Source organism: Equus quagga, chromosome 16 (assembly GCF_021613505.1).
Source record: "Equus quagga isolate Etosha38 chromosome 16, UCLA_HA_Equagga_1.0, whole genome shotgun sequence".
Taxonomy (NCBI): domain Eukaryota; kingdom Metazoa; phylum Chordata; class Mammalia; order Perissodactyla; family Equidae; genus Equus; species Equus quagga.
The window spans coordinates 58,324,892-58,342,703 of NC_060282.1; the positions used below are offsets into that span (position 1 = coordinate 58,324,892).

The 17,812-nt window shown below is 38.8% G+C and overlaps 1 protein-coding gene across 1 annotated transcript in view; it reads right to left on the minus strand.

Annotated features, from left to right (window-relative positions):
• TOX (thymocyte selection associated high mobility group box) overlaps positions 1–17,812 on the minus strand; it is a 291,354-nt gene that overhangs the window by 127,403 nt on the left and 146,139 nt on the right. The window contains exon 2 of the mRNA XM_046642275.1: positions 13,968–14,033. Coding sequence (XP_046498231.1) covers positions 13,968–14,033 — 66 coding nt within the window. The remainder of the gene's footprint in view (positions 1–13,967; positions 14,034–17,812) is intronic.

The window sequence follows — 17,812 nt, forward strand, 5'->3', positions numbered from 1 at the left end:
AATTTTATCTTGGATCTTCACCATGTGAAAGAAAGGTTCATAAGAAACAAGGAAGCATGCAAAGTGGTCTGCTATAAACCAGAGCCAGTCTGCATGATCCAAAGAACTCAAAATTATATTACTGCTACTCAACCAGATTCTCCCTGATGTTCAGCTACTCACTGGTCCCAGACACAGGAGAGTCTCATCATATTGCTGGTGCTGGGGTATGCCAGAGGGCTGCTCTATCTTAGTGTGGGAGGCTCTGTGCATCCCTGTGCGTGCAGGGAGCAGGAGCCAAGTGTCATGGAATGTGGGTCAGAGGGGGCTGTACTGTCACAAGGCTTGGCTAATTCTGGAATACATATGAACTTTTCAAGGCCACCAGGGCACTGTTGGAAGCATTAAAATAGTAATTTCAAAATATCATCATCCTCAAGAGAGTATTTCTATGGTTCTAAATATTAGATTCAGTGACTATTTCAAGTCATTTTCTTAAAGTCTTACCAGTGGTATTTTGCATATTTAGCTTATAAAGTGCTACACCTTTCTCTGATGACAGGAGAGAGGTTTTGGTCCAGTTGAGAGGACTCGTAATGATTCCTTCAGTGACTGGTAAGAACGGCCACAGAACGTGCTGGAAAGAATCGAGGCTCTGGAGTCCAGAGACCGTGCCCCAGAGACGGGGACTGTAGCCAGGTTCTCTGAAGCATTTATTAGTGTGGACTCTGGGGCAAGCTTCTCACTCCTGTGAGCCTCAGTTTCAGAACCTTCTTCATGGGGTTCTTACGAGCAATGAAAACAAAAACGTAACATAGGTAAATGTCTGCCACGTAGAAAGTTCTTGATAAATGGCAGCTTCAGCATAGCTATGGTTATTGTTAACTGGGTTTATATATGCCATGGATTGGGTCATGTCCAAGAAAACAAACAACAATAAACAGTATGGGAGAAGACTGAGACATCATTATAAACGAATTTCAGTATATTTGCCATTGATCACACCTGCCAAGTGTAGCCCCATTCATACATAATGTAGTCATTTAATTGTTCCGCATTAACAGCTAAGAGAAAGTTTAACCTTTATGCTAATGGGATTAAATTGTACTTTTGAAATTAAAGAATAAAAACATAGTGGGAAATGGTGAACAGGTGAAGGATGCTGAAGAGCTCAGATGATAATGACAGTGCATAGTGCCACAATTCTGCTTTTTCAGAGAACTTCGCAGGCAGGCCTGCAACCCAGGCTCATCAGTTCCTGACTGTTCCACTCCCAGTGACCAAGTAAAATAAGAATGAATTTGGCAACCAGAATTTCAGCATCTGAGTTTGCAACAAAAGCTATACTTTCTAACATACTCTCTTGTGTCCTAGAAAGGCTGCCTTTCCTGGGAGATTCTTGGCAGGGAGATCAAATTGCTAATCAGGTGGATTGTTTTTGAGACAAGAGACTAAGTTAGGACAGTAACAGAGGATGCTTCCGATCTGTTTTGATTGATCTATTTGGAAGCTTTTCCAGCCATCTGACTGAAGCCATCGTCCTTCGCCAGGTCCAACCTTCTCCAGCATCCACATTTCAGTGAAAAAGGAATGGAAACTTCTCACTTGATTTCTGGAAGATCTCATTCCCCCTGTCTGTTTAATTACATACTCACATTCCTTTTTAATCATATTGCTTTCCATATTCCATGACCTGGGTATCCTGTTTACATTATTTTCTCCTCCTGCAATCCACATTTCCTTTTGCTAGAACCTGCTCTTATTTTTTTATTCTTACTCTACATTATTACATCTGGAAGTGGGATTTTTCTTTTGACTGCAGAAAATTCAGGTTTCATACTGTCTAGATAGAGTGTTAATACATGTGACCAGGAACAAATAATGGCAAATCTCCTCTAGACTTTGCCTATTCTTTCCTTCTTAAAATCTAGTTTCTCCCATAAACAGGCCTTGTGTTTGTGGGTCTCTGTCCACATATTGCAATCATTATACAGAGCACTCAATCTTTGGTGGAAAGAAGTCCCATAACTCAGAAGAATTCAAAAGATATCATCTTGTACATATCTCTAAATTATGTGATGGCTTCATGCAATCATGCATACACTAAAAATATGGCTATGGTTATAACATTGTAAAATATGTTTCTCATATAGCTCTTTATTTGAAGGATAAATAGCTCTGCCATCGAATGTATACAGAATGCCTTAATTTTTAATCTGTAACATAATTCCTAAAAGTTTAGGATAGAAAAATGCCAATGTTTAAAGATGTTTCATCTTCTATTATTGAAAATTCTTGTTGCATGATTTAAATAACTGAATAGAAAGCAAACTGAGGATTTCATTAGAAAAATGATAAACAACTTCTATATGTTTTCAGAAGTTAAGATATTGCATGTAATGGTGGTTTCTTTCAAAAGAGTTTAAACAGCATCAACATTATTTCCAATTTCTTTTGAGAAGACTTTCAGAAGTAAGTATTTTTCAGATTCTTTTGTCTCTGCATGAACAAGGGTTGATAGCTTGAGACTATAATGTATTACTGTGAAAAGCTTTGGTCTGTTACATAAATCATCTTAACACTCAGCAAGAATTGTCCAACAGTGCCATTCATGTGCTCCAGCCAATGATCCTGCAAACAATTTTTCTGTCTTTCTTCACATGCTAGACAATAGCAATAAATCATCTTCATTTAAAAACACACAATGTACTAACTTTTCAAGCAACAGTTATCAAAATGCAATTTCTGGTAGAAAGTACATTAATTTTGTTTGTGCTTGTTGATTTTAACCTGTGTTAAGTAAAAGGCAAGAGCGCCTCATTCGCCATGGAAGCTTTTGTTGTGTACCTACTAAGAGCAAGGCATCCTGCAAAGTGAGATTTGAGACGCAAAGAACTATAAAACACAGTTTTCTATAAAGGAAGTAAATTAGAGGAGATATAAGAACTTAGGCTCCCAATAAAGACCATGTTGCAGTGTCGAGCTAAGTGATATCAGAGTGTAAACAAAAGAGGAATTATTCAAAGCTGGGATGATGAAGGGATTGTTATAAGCAGATTTAACCTGATAACAGGGCCTGAAGATCAGACACTTCTGCTGAGATGCAGTAAGTGATCAAGAGAGGATCACAAAACCAACAAATGAGTGAGTCCAGACAATACAGCAAGGCGAGGGCTTCAATCTCCAAGAAAACTTCAAAAGCAAGATTGGTCTCACCGATCAAAACAAACTTTGGGGTACTGGGCCCAATGCAAGCCACTGTTGGAACTGGTTTCTATTGGATTATGGGTTTTCATAATTGAAAAACCAGTGTGCAAAACCTGAGTGAGACTAGAAAACAGAGTTGACTCGAGGCTGTCCCAGAAAATGCCTGACACTGGCTCTTCCAGAGGGCCAGGATCGGGCGAGATTTGACCCCACCGATAGGCTGAAGCTTTGAGGATTCCGGGGCACCGGGGCAGTGAGGCAAGCTCTCCCAGATCAGTGGTGTGTGGGGCAGGGTAGCCCAATCCTCTCCTGGGAATCACGGCTGGTGCTAGAGCCATCTCTCCTCGGACTTCCAGAAAAGTCTTTAGCACTTACATATAGGCATTTCTCCTGCTGTAATTCATTTATGGTACTGGAATGGAGAAGAGATCTGTTTCCCTTCAGTATTGTTTGGGGCCTACATGAACCTTTGAGCTGTATTTTTAGGGGACATTTTAAAACCAGGTGTTGTGTGTGGTTGTCATAAGGGCCTCCCCTTTGGCTAAAAGAAACCCAACTTTCTGGGAAACAAATAATGTACTCCCCCTACAACCCACAACCCACACTCAGATGCCCAGAGAGAGCAGATGGAAGTGGAGGAGCTACTTCTGAAACCCTAGTGGGGCCCAAGGATGCTCTTCTTGTAATAGGTCATCAGTCCATTTTCAGTGTTTAAAGGGGAGAATGAACACATTTAAATTTCTTTGTTTAGCATACAATTATATGTACAGATGCAGGCTATACGTTTTTTTAGTTTTCCAGATGTTTTCAATTTTCACATTGAGTTCATATATTGTGAGATTCAGTTCTACATTTTTTTGCTTTTTTTATAAATAATCCATGTTAACTGGAAAAAAATATGTACATGAAAAAAACTCACTCAATCCAACCGCTCAGGAAAAAAAAAAAAACCAACCCACTATTAAAATGTGTATCATTCAAGATTCTTTTTAGTCTACATTTGCTATTTTGGTTTTGTTTTTAATAATAAAACCCCAATCACAGAGCTCTGATTTTGGAGCTAAAAATGCTACATGCAAATCTCAGCTCATCTCTAAGTAGATATGGTTACTCAATTCCTCCAAACCTCAGTTTCCAAATCTGTAAAATAAGGATGATAATAGCATTCAATGTATTAAGGGTATAGCAGGATTACATGAGATAACGTAAATAATTAGAGTAACATACTGGCTCACAAAAGCAATCAATAAATTTTAGCAACAGTATTGTCATCATTATTATATCATCATATAATTTGATCTGATCACTTAAAATGGATAGTGAATAATTTTCCATGCCAATAAATATCATCCACATTATAGTTTAAATGGCTACATATTATATCACTGTGTGCATTTTCTACAATTTATTCCATTGCTTCCCGACATTTAGGGTGTTTCAGATTTTTATGTTATGAACCACACTGTGATGAATAACCTCACGCACTTTTTTCCTTAGGACAATGTTCTAGAGTTCTATACTAATGCTCAAATGGAATTACAGAATGCTCGCTCGCTGGAGAGAAGACCTCAGAGACTATGCCCCCTTCTCCTCAAACAAGGAACACTGAGGCCCAAAGAGGGTAAATGATTTGCTCATACTTAGAGAACTAGTTGGGCAGAGGAGAAAGCCATGGCATCATTATATAGATTTTTTTACATTTAATAATTGAATAAAATGCATTGGGTTTTAATAGACTATTTTAAAACATATTCAGCCTTTGAGCTTTAATAAATTGTCTTTTTTTAAAAACCTGTGTTAAATTGATTTTTGCTTACGGTCAGATTCTGTTTGCTAAATCATATGCAGGCAGCAAGCATGAAGTTGAGCATTCAGTGTTGGCCTCTTTTTAGATGTACATATTTTACATATAAACTTAAAAATACATGTTCTATGTGTTTATGGCCATTCCTTCCATTTTTGTCTGTTGTGCAGAAATCAGTAAATATTGGGGATGTAAGCTCAAATTCTTCACAGAGAAGCCAGATCAGCAGAGGCAGAGAGCTAAGCAGATGGCCTATGCTCTCAGTTTGGCTCCCCCCGCAGTCAAGGGGGCCAGAAAAAGGAAAGAAAGGCTCCTGTTTCTACTCATCGCACTCTGATAGGCAACTCGTGCTCTTTGGATCTTTTACCAGGAAACAATTGCAAGAGGATCCCTAGATATTTGAGGATTGTCTCACTTGTTAAACTCTTTGCTACAAAGGAAGCTGATGCTGAAGACAGGGACATGGAAGGAAAACAAGTTGAACAACTGGAGACAATTTCCTCAGTTTAATGAAGATGGAACCCCTCATCCTTCAGTTCCTCAGAAGTGGGATCCCTGGGGAGGATCAGGGGGAGGGGTGAGACGTCTTCTGCAGAAAGACCTCCTGGACTTCGCTTACTTTCTGGGAGAGAAAAAGAAACAACCCGAGGATGGGAAAAGAGTCCTGGGCCAGGACAAGAAAAGCAGTAGGAATATGGAGGAAATGGGATAGCAGTGGTGGCAAAGGCACAGAAGATGCTGGAAAAGAGGGGAAAGAAGGAGCTCAGCTCTGGAGGAACGCAGGTAGGGACAGCAAACAAACACTTCGCCTTGATGCAGCTTTTATGCGGGTCTGAACAAATATGAAAGATGAAATCAAGTGTGAAATTGCTGCTTTGGTAGGTAAACGATGGCCAAATATCTGCAATTTCATTTGGTTCAACCCAACATTTTTCAGAGAATTCCTACACACGTACACTACGGTTATCTCAGTACTAACGAGGATTGAGGTTAGCATGTTCACAGTTTGACCTTAAAGGTCTAAAATAAGATGAAGCCTAGCTGACCAAGGATGGAGTGTGATTCGGGCATTAGGCCTTTCCAGGTCAGGATCTTAGCTCCAATAGTTGCTACCTTTTTGATGTTCCAACAGTCACTCTACCTCTCTCATCCTCCTGAACTGTTCTAAGGATTAAAGGAGATAATGTACGCAAACCTTTGTTTAATTCCTTGTCCGACATGAGTAGCTGCCAACAGATAGCTAGTATTATGGTGATGGATCTAATTCATTCATTACCTTGTGAGTAGGAGAGCGCTAACCTCAACTTCCAGCCAAGCAGAAGCTTCCTACTAGAGCTTAGCATCATCTTGACCAGCAAGGAGTTTAACTGAAGTCAGAGCAGAAGGAATAAACGGCTTCATCCTCAGTACAGATGAATCCAGGCTTCCCTGAGGGCAACTTGTATACTGGGCTGCTGGTCCTGCCCCATCCCTGCAATCCTATGACAGGCCCCAACTCCCATTCCTCCAAAGCCACTCTGCTTTGTGTGTTGGGAAAATAACATCTCACAGTAGGCTTAGCTCTTCTTGAAGGAGGACCTTTTTCTGAACTGCTAGGAGGCCCAGTGACATGAAGAGAAGCCTTCATTATTGATCTCCAATGGTGACCATCAGACCTCTTGCGAGTTTCAGACTAGGCTATTCCATGTGAAAAACCTGATGCTAGGACTAAGAAGTCACTTGTTGAACTCTGCTAGCAACAGGATCAATGATCATAATTTATAAATAGCAAAGAATGGGTGGAGAGCATTTTCCAAGACAACCCCCAATTAATTTCAAACCATTAGGGTTATAGTTGCAAATTTTTATATCCAAACTGCGAAATAACATAGATCAGAAAAAAACACAGGAGAAAGCGAGAAAGGAGAAAAAAAAAAAAAAGGGATATAGATAAAGATTAAACCGAAACCCTCTTTGTATTTCTGGGAAGTCTAGCTAAGTCTGCTCCAAAACCGAGGAACTGAAAGTGCAAAAGGAAACTTGACACTTTTTTAAAGGTGTCTGGGGTAGCAGATGAGGATATGAAGAAGGAGGTCTCAGAAGAGATATGGGTGGGTGGAAAATACCTCAGCTTTTCCAAGCCTCAATATTCTTATACTAAAAATGGGCAAGATGGCTTTCATTTGATATATTGGCATATTTAAGTTTAGCGTTTGCTTAGAACAATCTTTAAGTGTCTTGGATATGGAGTTGGCATAGACAGATGACATCATTCAACATATTACTATTCTTAACTTGAAACACTATATCTATTTTTTAGACATTCTTTAGCAACAGGTTTATTATAACAAGGGCCAGAAAAGAAAATCTAGCATGTTATAAATTGCAAAATTTAACAGGAAGGATCAGTTAGCTTTTCAGAACTGTTCACGTCCTAAAGCAAAAACTCTTCAAAATACAATTTTGAACAAGCCAAAGGGCTGCTTTCTAAATGTTTCAAATGCAACTCCATAATGGGTCAGGCTGAGTACTGGAATAGCAACACCTTTTCCCAGTGCCTACACGTCTTGGTGTCATTTGACAGTTGCCCATTGAGCAAACCATCCTCCAAGTGGAGCTTGACGCTTTTTGGGAATCTGTTTTTACCACTAATGCTGTTCCATTCAGATGTTTTCATAATTTTTATCACTGAAATGCATTTCCCTGATGCTTGAAAAAACATACTCTTAGACAATGATAATAAAATTCTCGAGCATACTCAGCAACAAACATTCATTTTCTGAAATAAAAAATGAGTCTTATATTCACAAATCCCACAGCTTGGAAATGTATATGATACACAACATTTAGCATGTCAGCAGGCTCATTAGTGTCAATGAGTAGGAACTGGAAATCAGTAGACGGTGTGTTCCATACATGTTGATGTCTTAAAGTGTTCCTAAAATAGCTCTCTTAGAGAGGTTGATATAAAACACCTCTACTGGACGAATGAATTTCAGTTTAAATTTTAGGGTCTACTTAAAATTTTTGTAAGGAATTCATATGTCTCATGTACCTAATCATTTATAGCTAACAGAATCAATACCCAACTAAAAATAATAATGATAAATAATACGGGATAAAAAATCTTCTAAAATTCAACCATATCAAAGCGTAAAATAATCAAGAAAATACGCAGAAAGACTGATGTGTTTGACTATGAGGAGCCCTAAGATATATATTTGTATGATGCCTCTATTTAGTATCCATATAGCTATTAAGACATTTTTATAAACTGTAAGAAACATGTGAGCTATTTCAAGATATAATTCTGAAAAACAGACTTCCATGTAAGAAGCCAATTTAGGAAGAAAACAACATAAACAATAGTAACTTGTGTGCTCAAGTGAAGCATCTTTTTAATTTTGAGTAATGAAGATGTCAAGCCAAATGCTAGAGTAGTTTAACTTAATTAGGTGGCCTATTTTTCCAGGCATCCTTTCATTTCCCATTGAAAACTCAGCCTCTATGCAAGGCAACAAGAGCAATTTTGTCTGTAATGAATACCTCCGGGACTGCGCAGAATAATCATTTGAATGTTATGCTGAAGACTGGTTTGAGTAACTAGTTTGGGCCTGTTAAGATGCCAGACTTTGTTGGACTAACTAGATTACTCAAAGCATGGCAGCTTTGCCATTTTATTGGGTCAATGGTCAAAAAGTCAAGTTGACTTTACTCTTGAAATTTCTGCCAAAAGGAAACCAATCTAAAAGTAATTGGTCTAATTTATAGTTCAAATTTATGTCAGGATCATGGAAATGTTATGGCCCATAAGAGATTTTTTCCAAAAATGCTCTTAAATATTATACTTTCTAGGCCCTTTTGTCATACCCATTTACACTCTAACCTAGAGAATTTTCTCATTAGGAAAACACGTAATTAAAAATATAGATTAGTCATTACTATGTTTGCAAATCGCGAAACATTATAATTCTAACAGCAGATTTAAGAGAGAATATTGTACAAAAGGATCTTGGAGAGTCCTATTGGTTCCACTGCCATCGTATTGCTCATGACAAATAGCAATATGATACCATTGTAAGAATAACTGCCTATTATTATCTACTTTATTATCACATTAATTCTTTGAATCTTGTACTTGAAATGATTCTCTGAGGAGAAGAGAGTGCTGGGGACTTTTCTTAATGTATTGAGGCATTGACACCCAGATGGAAGGATGCTACTGGAATGGAATGGGCAGGGCCAGATTTGCCAAAAGTCTGCAGTGCAGGGCTGAAAAATCATTGCAAGTAGAAGACTCAAAGAATTAATGTGATAAAAAAAAAAAAGGTACACAAAATATTTTAATGCATTTACTCATCTTTTAACAAATAATATTGCATAATTCTGATGTATCAGAAATTATTCAAGGCACAGGAGATCCAGAGAGAAATAAGAGCGAATCCTACCATCAAGAGCTCACAGTCAGAACAAGACAAGGAAATTGGTACCAGTTCTAGTACGCTACAAGCCACAGAGGGGCAAATATGCACCTCAGTAACTCCAGTTGGACACTGGAGAGGCACAGAGGTGCGTAAGTAAGGGGGGAAAGATGGATCATTCAGCAACAGTGAGAGGAGAAATGAAAAGGTGGAAGTGAGATAAGACAAGACAAGCTAATGAGAAACTGTGAGGCCCAGAACTCAGGCAGTAATTATGTAGAAGGAAAAAAGGAGACAGATTCAAAAGTTATGAACAAAGTAGAATCAACACTATCTGAAATTAACTCAGAGCTGAGGGAGAAGGGAGATTCTCCAAGTCTCTGTGTTGGGTGACTGGGTAGGTGGTGTTAACTCTTATGACTACAGGCAATAAAGGAAAAAAAGGATATTTGACGACTGAGGGAATAGGTGGGAGGTGATGAATTTCAATTTGTTGAATTGACTGGTTAAGTCTGAGCCGCTGTCAGGGACAGGTGCCCAGTGGAGTTAGAAATCAAACCTGAAACTCACATGAGAGAGCTACCCTAGATGTATAGATGCTCTTCATCTTTTAGATTCAAAATGTATGGTATGAAATGTATGTCAAATGCTTAGTCGTACGATTCTAGGAAAAAATATTATTGTTCTATTTTATCGCTGTTACTTTTTCATCTTGAGATTTGAGGGGCCAGGTAAGACAGAATTCCAGTGGGAGAAGAGAAAAGAAGCAGAGAGAAATATGACCACAACCAGAAAATAAGCTAAAATAGGATCTCAGGTCAGGACATTTAATATTTAGGGTTTACCATGATGCTTAGAATTGATGACAAAAATTAGTTCAAGCTTAAAGGATAAATGTTCCTGGGAAGAAGGAAGGAAAAAAGAAAGGAGGAAGGGAAGGAGGGAAGGAAGCAAGGGAGTAGGGATGGAAACCAACCAGAAGGACACGGGTTGGGGGTAAAGGCCAAGGCCAAGAAGAAAGTGATTTATTGAAAATAAGGTCAATCAAGTAATCGAAGCTTCTCCATGACCCAACACTAGAAAATCTTCTGATTCCCCCTAACAAGTAATAATAATTTATTGTATAAAAAAAACCAGTCCTTCTCCACCTTTTTCACACGGTACCCAAACTGAGGCATGCACGAGAAGTGAAGAGTTCCTACGTCCAGAGCACTGGTAAAAAATGTTGCCAGTGTGAATGGAAAGCCTGGAATGAACAGGTAGCATGGAAAATGATATTCTGGAAAGTGCCATAGAAGAAGAGAAAATGAGAAAAAGTAATGGCACATATGCAAAGCTAAAAGTAAAGAAATAACCTTCGTGCCATAGAAAGTTCTGCTCAAGAGAATCAGACTCCTCTTCTGTTTCCTTTGATGTGTTTAATCCAAACATACATGCATATCTTGAGCAAAATCACCTATAAGGAACTACAGAAGGTGCCATAATTCTAGGGGCTGGAGAAAGGGGCTTAGTTTTTTAGGGAAAGAGAAGGATCACCTAGCATATGAACCTGTGTGGGTCTGGGAGATTCCGGAGAGGAGTCAGAGCTCGGGGGCGAAGCCCACTCCCCATCTACCTTATTATTGTGTGCTCTGGTATACTGGTCAATGAAACATGGCAAGTTAAGAATAAGAAAGGAATGATTTTACGATGGAGTGTTGGCTACTCTTCATGTCTGGCTTTCCTTTAATTAGCCCACTCACAGTTTCCCACAAACCATGCAGGAGAGAACCTGCAAGTTCATAAGATATCAAGCAATGTGGGCCCCCTTAGCCAGGGCCTGGAAACACAAAGAAATCTTGCACTGCATGGTTCAAATTTTATCCAGAGTCAAAAAAACAGTTAAATGATGTTTAAATTAAAGCACTGAGTGGCCAGCACACTTATAGCTATTATAAGAGAAAATAGTCGATATTCCAAGAATGGAGGCAGGGAGAAGTGGAAATGTCATGGGTTTTTATTACATACTTGTCAGGCTTATTATGGGGTGGTATATTCAATTTAAAAGCTGCCTATCAATTACATAGTTATATGCAAAAAAATTTAAGGATTTGTATACACTAGCTTAAGAGGTATAGAATGTACGCAGTAGATAGAGCCAAAGAGCCCTTTGGGACTGTCTGAAAGAATACCATTAATTTTTACAGTGTACTTTCATTTCTGGAGCCATTCCAGCATTGGCTTTCTATAAAAATCATTTCAAGTTTAGAATTATGCTATTTGCTTGCAGCAACATCACAGGAGCAGTAGTGCACCATATGTTGCTACTTAGCAACTTAGTGTATAAGTCCCAAAGCATGTACTGATTTGAAAATTGAACAGGAATTATAATTGTTGAGTGATGCTATGAGGCAAGTTGTCTTGGATTACTAAACTATGCAGATGTTTGATGTTATGTAGGAAAAGGAACAAAACTATTTTTTTTTTCCCTATAGGATGACTAAAACCTTATTTATGGTTGCCGAAAGGGGTAAATTGATTAAAATTCCCCAAAAGAATACCAGGTAAGGAATTCTAGAACACACTATACTATAGTAAACAAAAGGAACATTAAATGCAAAATTTAGCTAAGGCCATTCAACTTACATAATTTGTGAAGTTTATCCCCCCCTTATTATCTTGCATTAGTCTAATTTTTTAAATAGCATATTCTAAAAACATTTTCATATGTGCTACATTATTAAAAAGTACTTTGCTTCTGGCACACAAACCTGCCGTATCTTTACAAAGCACACGAGGTAACGGAGTTCTTGACTCCTTCAGAAATTATCACTGGTATTTAAAACATTCTTAGTAACTCCTGACTGAAATATTAAGAACAATAATGTTAGTTGTTTGATTTGAGCCAGGGCTTAATATTATCCATTCTACTTGAATTTTAAAATCTAAGGAGCCAAGTTGTTATGATGTATATGCTTTGAATTTCCAGTCCTTTATCCAAAAGTCTTTAAGACGGGCATAATGATTCTCTGAAAGGGAGCAGCTGCTTTATAACAGCAATCATTTATTGAGTTTGTATTTCTACTGTTTCAAACAAATTCAATTAGCCCTTACACTTCAAAACCCTAAAGGCACCAAAGAGATAATACCGGGGTGCCTTAATCTAATAGTAATACTAAACTTGTCAGTACAGTTTTGGGATTGATGGTTAGAAGAAAATTAATAGTAACATTTTTCATCTTTTAATCAAACAGTCCTATTCAGAACTACCTATGGATCTTGGAGGCTACTTAGCTGAATGAATTTAGTTAAGTAAGAATTCTAAATGCAAAGCTCAGCCTTCCAAAGGCATTCTGAGACTGATCAACTCAGCGGCATAGAAGGAAATGTGGTCCGGATCTTTGAACCCAATGATGACCTTCTCGTCTGAACAATATAGTGTCGTTTCCAGAATGTCTGCCAGAGAAGACAGTGATCATAATGACTTCTAAATGCAAAGTTCACGGAGAGGCGGGCCTGCCTCTGTTTTGAGTTAAGCACGAGACATTTTGCTCTTAGAGAAATTTCAAAGCTTCACAAAGTGCACCCCTAACATATACATTAGACTTAATTCACTGACAACCACCGTAAAGGAAAATGGAAGTTTGATTTTTGTTCCCTGCTCCCCCCACCCCATCCAGTTCTCAAATCTATTTGGGCCGATATGTGGGCATTGAAATCTAGTACGTTAGAGTTTACGCCATAGTTACTGAGAGATGAAACTCCCAGTGACCACGATTTTACTATTCCAGAAAAAAATACGTTCAAGCACACAAACGCTCCTATGAATTCTCCCTCACTTTCATTTATTTATTTTTGCTTACAATGTTCTTATATATTATGTTATACTGGCACCCTAGGGAAGTTATAATTTTGTTTTAAATGCCTTGGCTGGATTAAAGGGCCTGGTCTTAAGTATCTAAAAATAAACAGCCCAGCACTCACTTTTATAAATGTAACCGTTTCCATTTTCATTGGACTTTTGTTGTCACTTCTCATGATTAAATACTTTGTCACCCACTCCCAGTGAAATGGATACAAATGTGCCCTTGAAAGGTTTCAATCATATCACGCGTTTTGGCTTGAAAACTACCCACCCAGTAGATGCTGAAGCAGCCACAGAGCGCGCACCGGCCACGTGATTTGGGGTATAAACAGAACATTTTATTGAAAACTGCCCCAATAGTTGATAATGAAAGTGATTTGGGACATGTGCAGCTTATAATGATTAACTTGTCTACAGTCAGAACCACAAATAACCTGCACCTGTAAAGACTTTATTTCCTAAAGGTAAAACAACTGTTTAGGAAAGCTCATGCTGGCAAAACAGCTGCTTGCCGTTCTGGAGAAGAAACAAGGTAGTATCTTTCAACAAATGCCAACGCGGTGTTTTATCAGCTCTATCTCATTAACTGGAAACAAGGCTTAAATGCTTTGTTTATAAATTATGATTATTCCTGATTGCGGCAGTTACTGATAGTGCTACTCATTTGCAATGCAACTCTTTGAATTTGTTTAATTACAATTTGAAACAAGGCAGAGAAGATTAATTAACCCACCTGGCTGGCTGGCACATAGTCCTGGCTCGGCTCTGTCATGCTCATATACATGTTCTCACCGTCAAACTGCGAATGAAATAATAGTAAACATTCAGCAATCTCGACTGTGTGCATGTTTGTTGTTGCTTCTTTTTTTTTTTTTCACCACCAAGCTGGAAAACGGTAGCCATAAAAAAAATACTGTGGTTGGGATACGGAAAAACTGTCCTAGCAAGTGAGCCCCATCTTTTCTTTGATGCTTCTGTTGTCATCCTTCCTGACCCTGGATGTCAGTGATCTGGGGTAATTAGTGCTCTAGTAATTACAGCAAGCAAGCAAGAAATGAATGGTTTCCTTTCATCTGCAATCTGTTTTAAAACAAAATGGCTCATTTTGCGTCCCATGTACACACTGCAGTTCGGTTGTAATAAGTATCAAATGAATGGCACGGTTTCTGAAAGAAAAGGATAATGGAAAATATACGAAGGCACAGCTCAATGCATTCTGAGTTTAGCTCTAAAAGGTGAAAAAGTGCAGCATTTTCATAATAGACTAAAACTGGCTTCATCACAATAGCCTTATGATTAAAATTTTTAACTTTATAATAATATTTGAAAAGAGCAAGTACCCGTACAACCGGGGCTAAGAATGATAATAACAATGAATAACAATAAAAAGATATGGGCTCAACGATTAAATTTTCCTCTCTGACATTTTTTGAAGACACAGAACTAATGTATTCCAAACGCATAGAAACTCATACGCAAGTTTACAAGCGAAGAACAAAACGGGACGAGGAAATTCACTGGGCAGTGCGACTGCAGGCCTATCAAATCGTTCAAACAACAACAACAACATACTTTTCACCATTTGGGTTTTTGAAAGCAATAATCACTCCATTCAGACTTAAGCCTCAGCTATGTTTATCACTTGATAAATGGGCAAAGCATTCCTTTTTTAGTTAGAGGAAGAATTTTCCCAGGGGAATAATCAAATGGACTAATACAGCCAGCTTCAAAGAGCTGAGTCTGAATATACTTCCATTGGCAGACTAATTTCAGACATGGGAACTTGAAGATCTGAAAATTACTTCTCAAGACAGAACAGTGGTATTGATGGAGGTGCAAATACATGGTAATTATGGACATGCTTTATAGACCCAGAAAAAAGAAAAAAATTGTGTCACAGACATCGCATTCCACCACCTCTGAGCTGCCAGCATAAGAGGGTTGAACAACGCTAGGCACACCCTGAAGCATCTGGCTGTAGCCAGCAGCAGTGGGTGCCCTGGCTGTTCACGTTTACGTGAGCTGCACAAGTAAAGACCTCCCTAAGGACCTTAAAGCACTCATGAGGTTAAGTTCAAAGACCCAGAGGATTTCCTCACCCAGCCCCTGCGGATATATTTTATGTTATGTGAACAACCTTATCTAAAGAGATAAGGAAATCACTTGCTGAAGGCTCTGGTTGTTAGGACAAATCAGAAACAGCACACTTAGAAAAGTCTAGCTGGACATCTGGGTTGCTTTGTCATCTGGCTCAGCAGCCCTGAGTCCAAGCGACTTACCCAAGCTTGCTTTTCCATCAGGCAGGTGAACGCCTTCAACCCAAAGATAGTCCAGCCCCAATCAACCCGCCCGACGACTCAAAAGCTGACAGAGAGCATCAGTTAGCATTTCTCCACCCCCACTCACTGTTGGTTTGTTTGCAAATGTTTTTAATGTTAAGATGCCAAAGAACCATTTAAAATATGGACAGTTTCTCTGACTATAACAAACCGAACTGAACAGAAGTAGCGAAGTGAATCAGATTCTCCTCTGCCTATGAATATTCTATAAATGTGTTACTTTCTATTTCATCTTCTCTAACTCATTTTCTAAATCTTGTGTCATTCTCAAGCCAACTAACGCTTTGAAGTTTTGGTTTTAGTCGATCCAAACTGTATGCTAACTGAGTATATTCAATGTTACTGCTCTTGATAAGGACTCTTTCCTCCGCAAGCACCAACGCTTAAGTAATATTGCGCCAAGGCTGAAATAGCATTTTACAATAAGAGCTATGTGGCTGTAAAGCTAACTATTTTATTGAGTACATTCTATGTCCCCATTGCCTACCTGTATCTTTACATGTATTAGCTGATATGTATCGACTGATTTAATCTTCACAACAACCAAGAGTTGGGTATTATTATTACCTACATCTTACAAATGAAGATAAAAGGGCACAGACCACTAAAACTTGATGCTGAAGGTTACACAGCTCTTAAGAGGTGGGGCTGGAATTCAAAGCGAGGTTTTCTGGCCCATGCACTTAACCACTAGAAGATATAAATACATTCTGAATCATATGATGAGTTAGCTATCGATTCTGAAAATACTGTTAATAATTATCAAAGCAGATTGTTGGTAATATCTCAGTGACGTTGAGATCTTATCCAGAATTTCGGTGGTATTGTGACACTTTCAAAAAAAACAAGAGTCATGGTGAGCTGTCAAGTTAGTAATCAAGCTGACGGAATATTCCTTGATGTTTTCGAATCAAGCTTTAAAAGAGTGAGAGGTGGTGTGATGGTTGATTTTATGTTGTCAACTTGACTGGGCCACAGGATGCCCAGGTATTTGGTCAAATATTATTCTGAGTGTGTCTATAAGAGTATTTTTTGATAAAATTAACATTTGAATTGGCAGACCAAGTAAAGCAGATTACTTCTTCCCCTTTTTTTGGGTGGGCCTCATCCAATCAGTTGAAGACTTTAATAGAACAGAAAGCTGACACTCCTGAGAGTAAGAGGGAACAACTCCTCCCTGACTGTTTGATCTGGAACATCAGTCTTTTCCTGCCTTCAGACTCAAACTGAAACATCAGCTCTTCTTGGGCATCAAGCCTGCCAGCTTTTGGACTGGAACTATCCCATTGGCTCTCCTGGGTTGCCAGCTTCCCAATTACAAATCTTGGGACTTCTCAGCCTCCAGAATCATGTGAGACAATTCCTCATAATAAATCTCTTTTTATGTATGTATACGTCCTGTTGGTTCTGTTTCTCTGGTGAACTCTAAAACAGGTGGCTTCTTCTATTACTATCAAGATAATCACAACACTTCCAAAAGTTGATTTCTGGAGGAACTCAATGTAGAAACACACAAAGAGATGAAATCTATTTCATGCTATTGCTTGCTTTTAGAGAAGCAGAAGCCATGCTGACTTTACTGTGAGAGTCTCTGGCCTCACTGTGCCCACTCTCTGTGCCCAGAACATCCCACGGACATTCATACCTCTTTGTCCAGAATGGCTTCCTTCCCTTTTAGTTGTTGAAATGTTTCTTAGGCTCCTCAGGTCCCCTTAGTCAGGGCTGGGCTGTCTCCAGCCTCTGGGCTCCCCTGGCAGCCCTCTGGTTCCAGGCAGGGTTTGTTTCCAGGGTACTAACTCCACTGGGCTGTGAGCTACCAGAGGACACAGTGCACATCCTAGTTATCTTTAGTGCCTCCATAGCTTGGGGCCAGCACATAATAAGTCCTCTGGAAATGTCTAATTAGCAAAAATTAAATAATATTTGCTTAATTAAATAGATTACCTTCCTAGAGAAGGTGGTGACTTGAGAAGAGAAAGAAGATTCAGCTTTTAAAGAATGGTTTGAAGGCTTTTGAAAGGGGTCAACTCAAAGTCTTACAGCGTATCAAAATTTGTTACTATAGGAGCAGAAGCCCTCAAAAATAAAAATTAAAAAAAAAAATGGAGGCTAGCCCAGTGGCATATTGGTTTAGTTCACACACTGTGCTTTGGCAGCCCGGGGTTCACGGGTTCAGATCCCGGGTGCAGACCTACACATTGCTCATCAAGCCATGCTGTGGTGGCATCCCACGTACAAA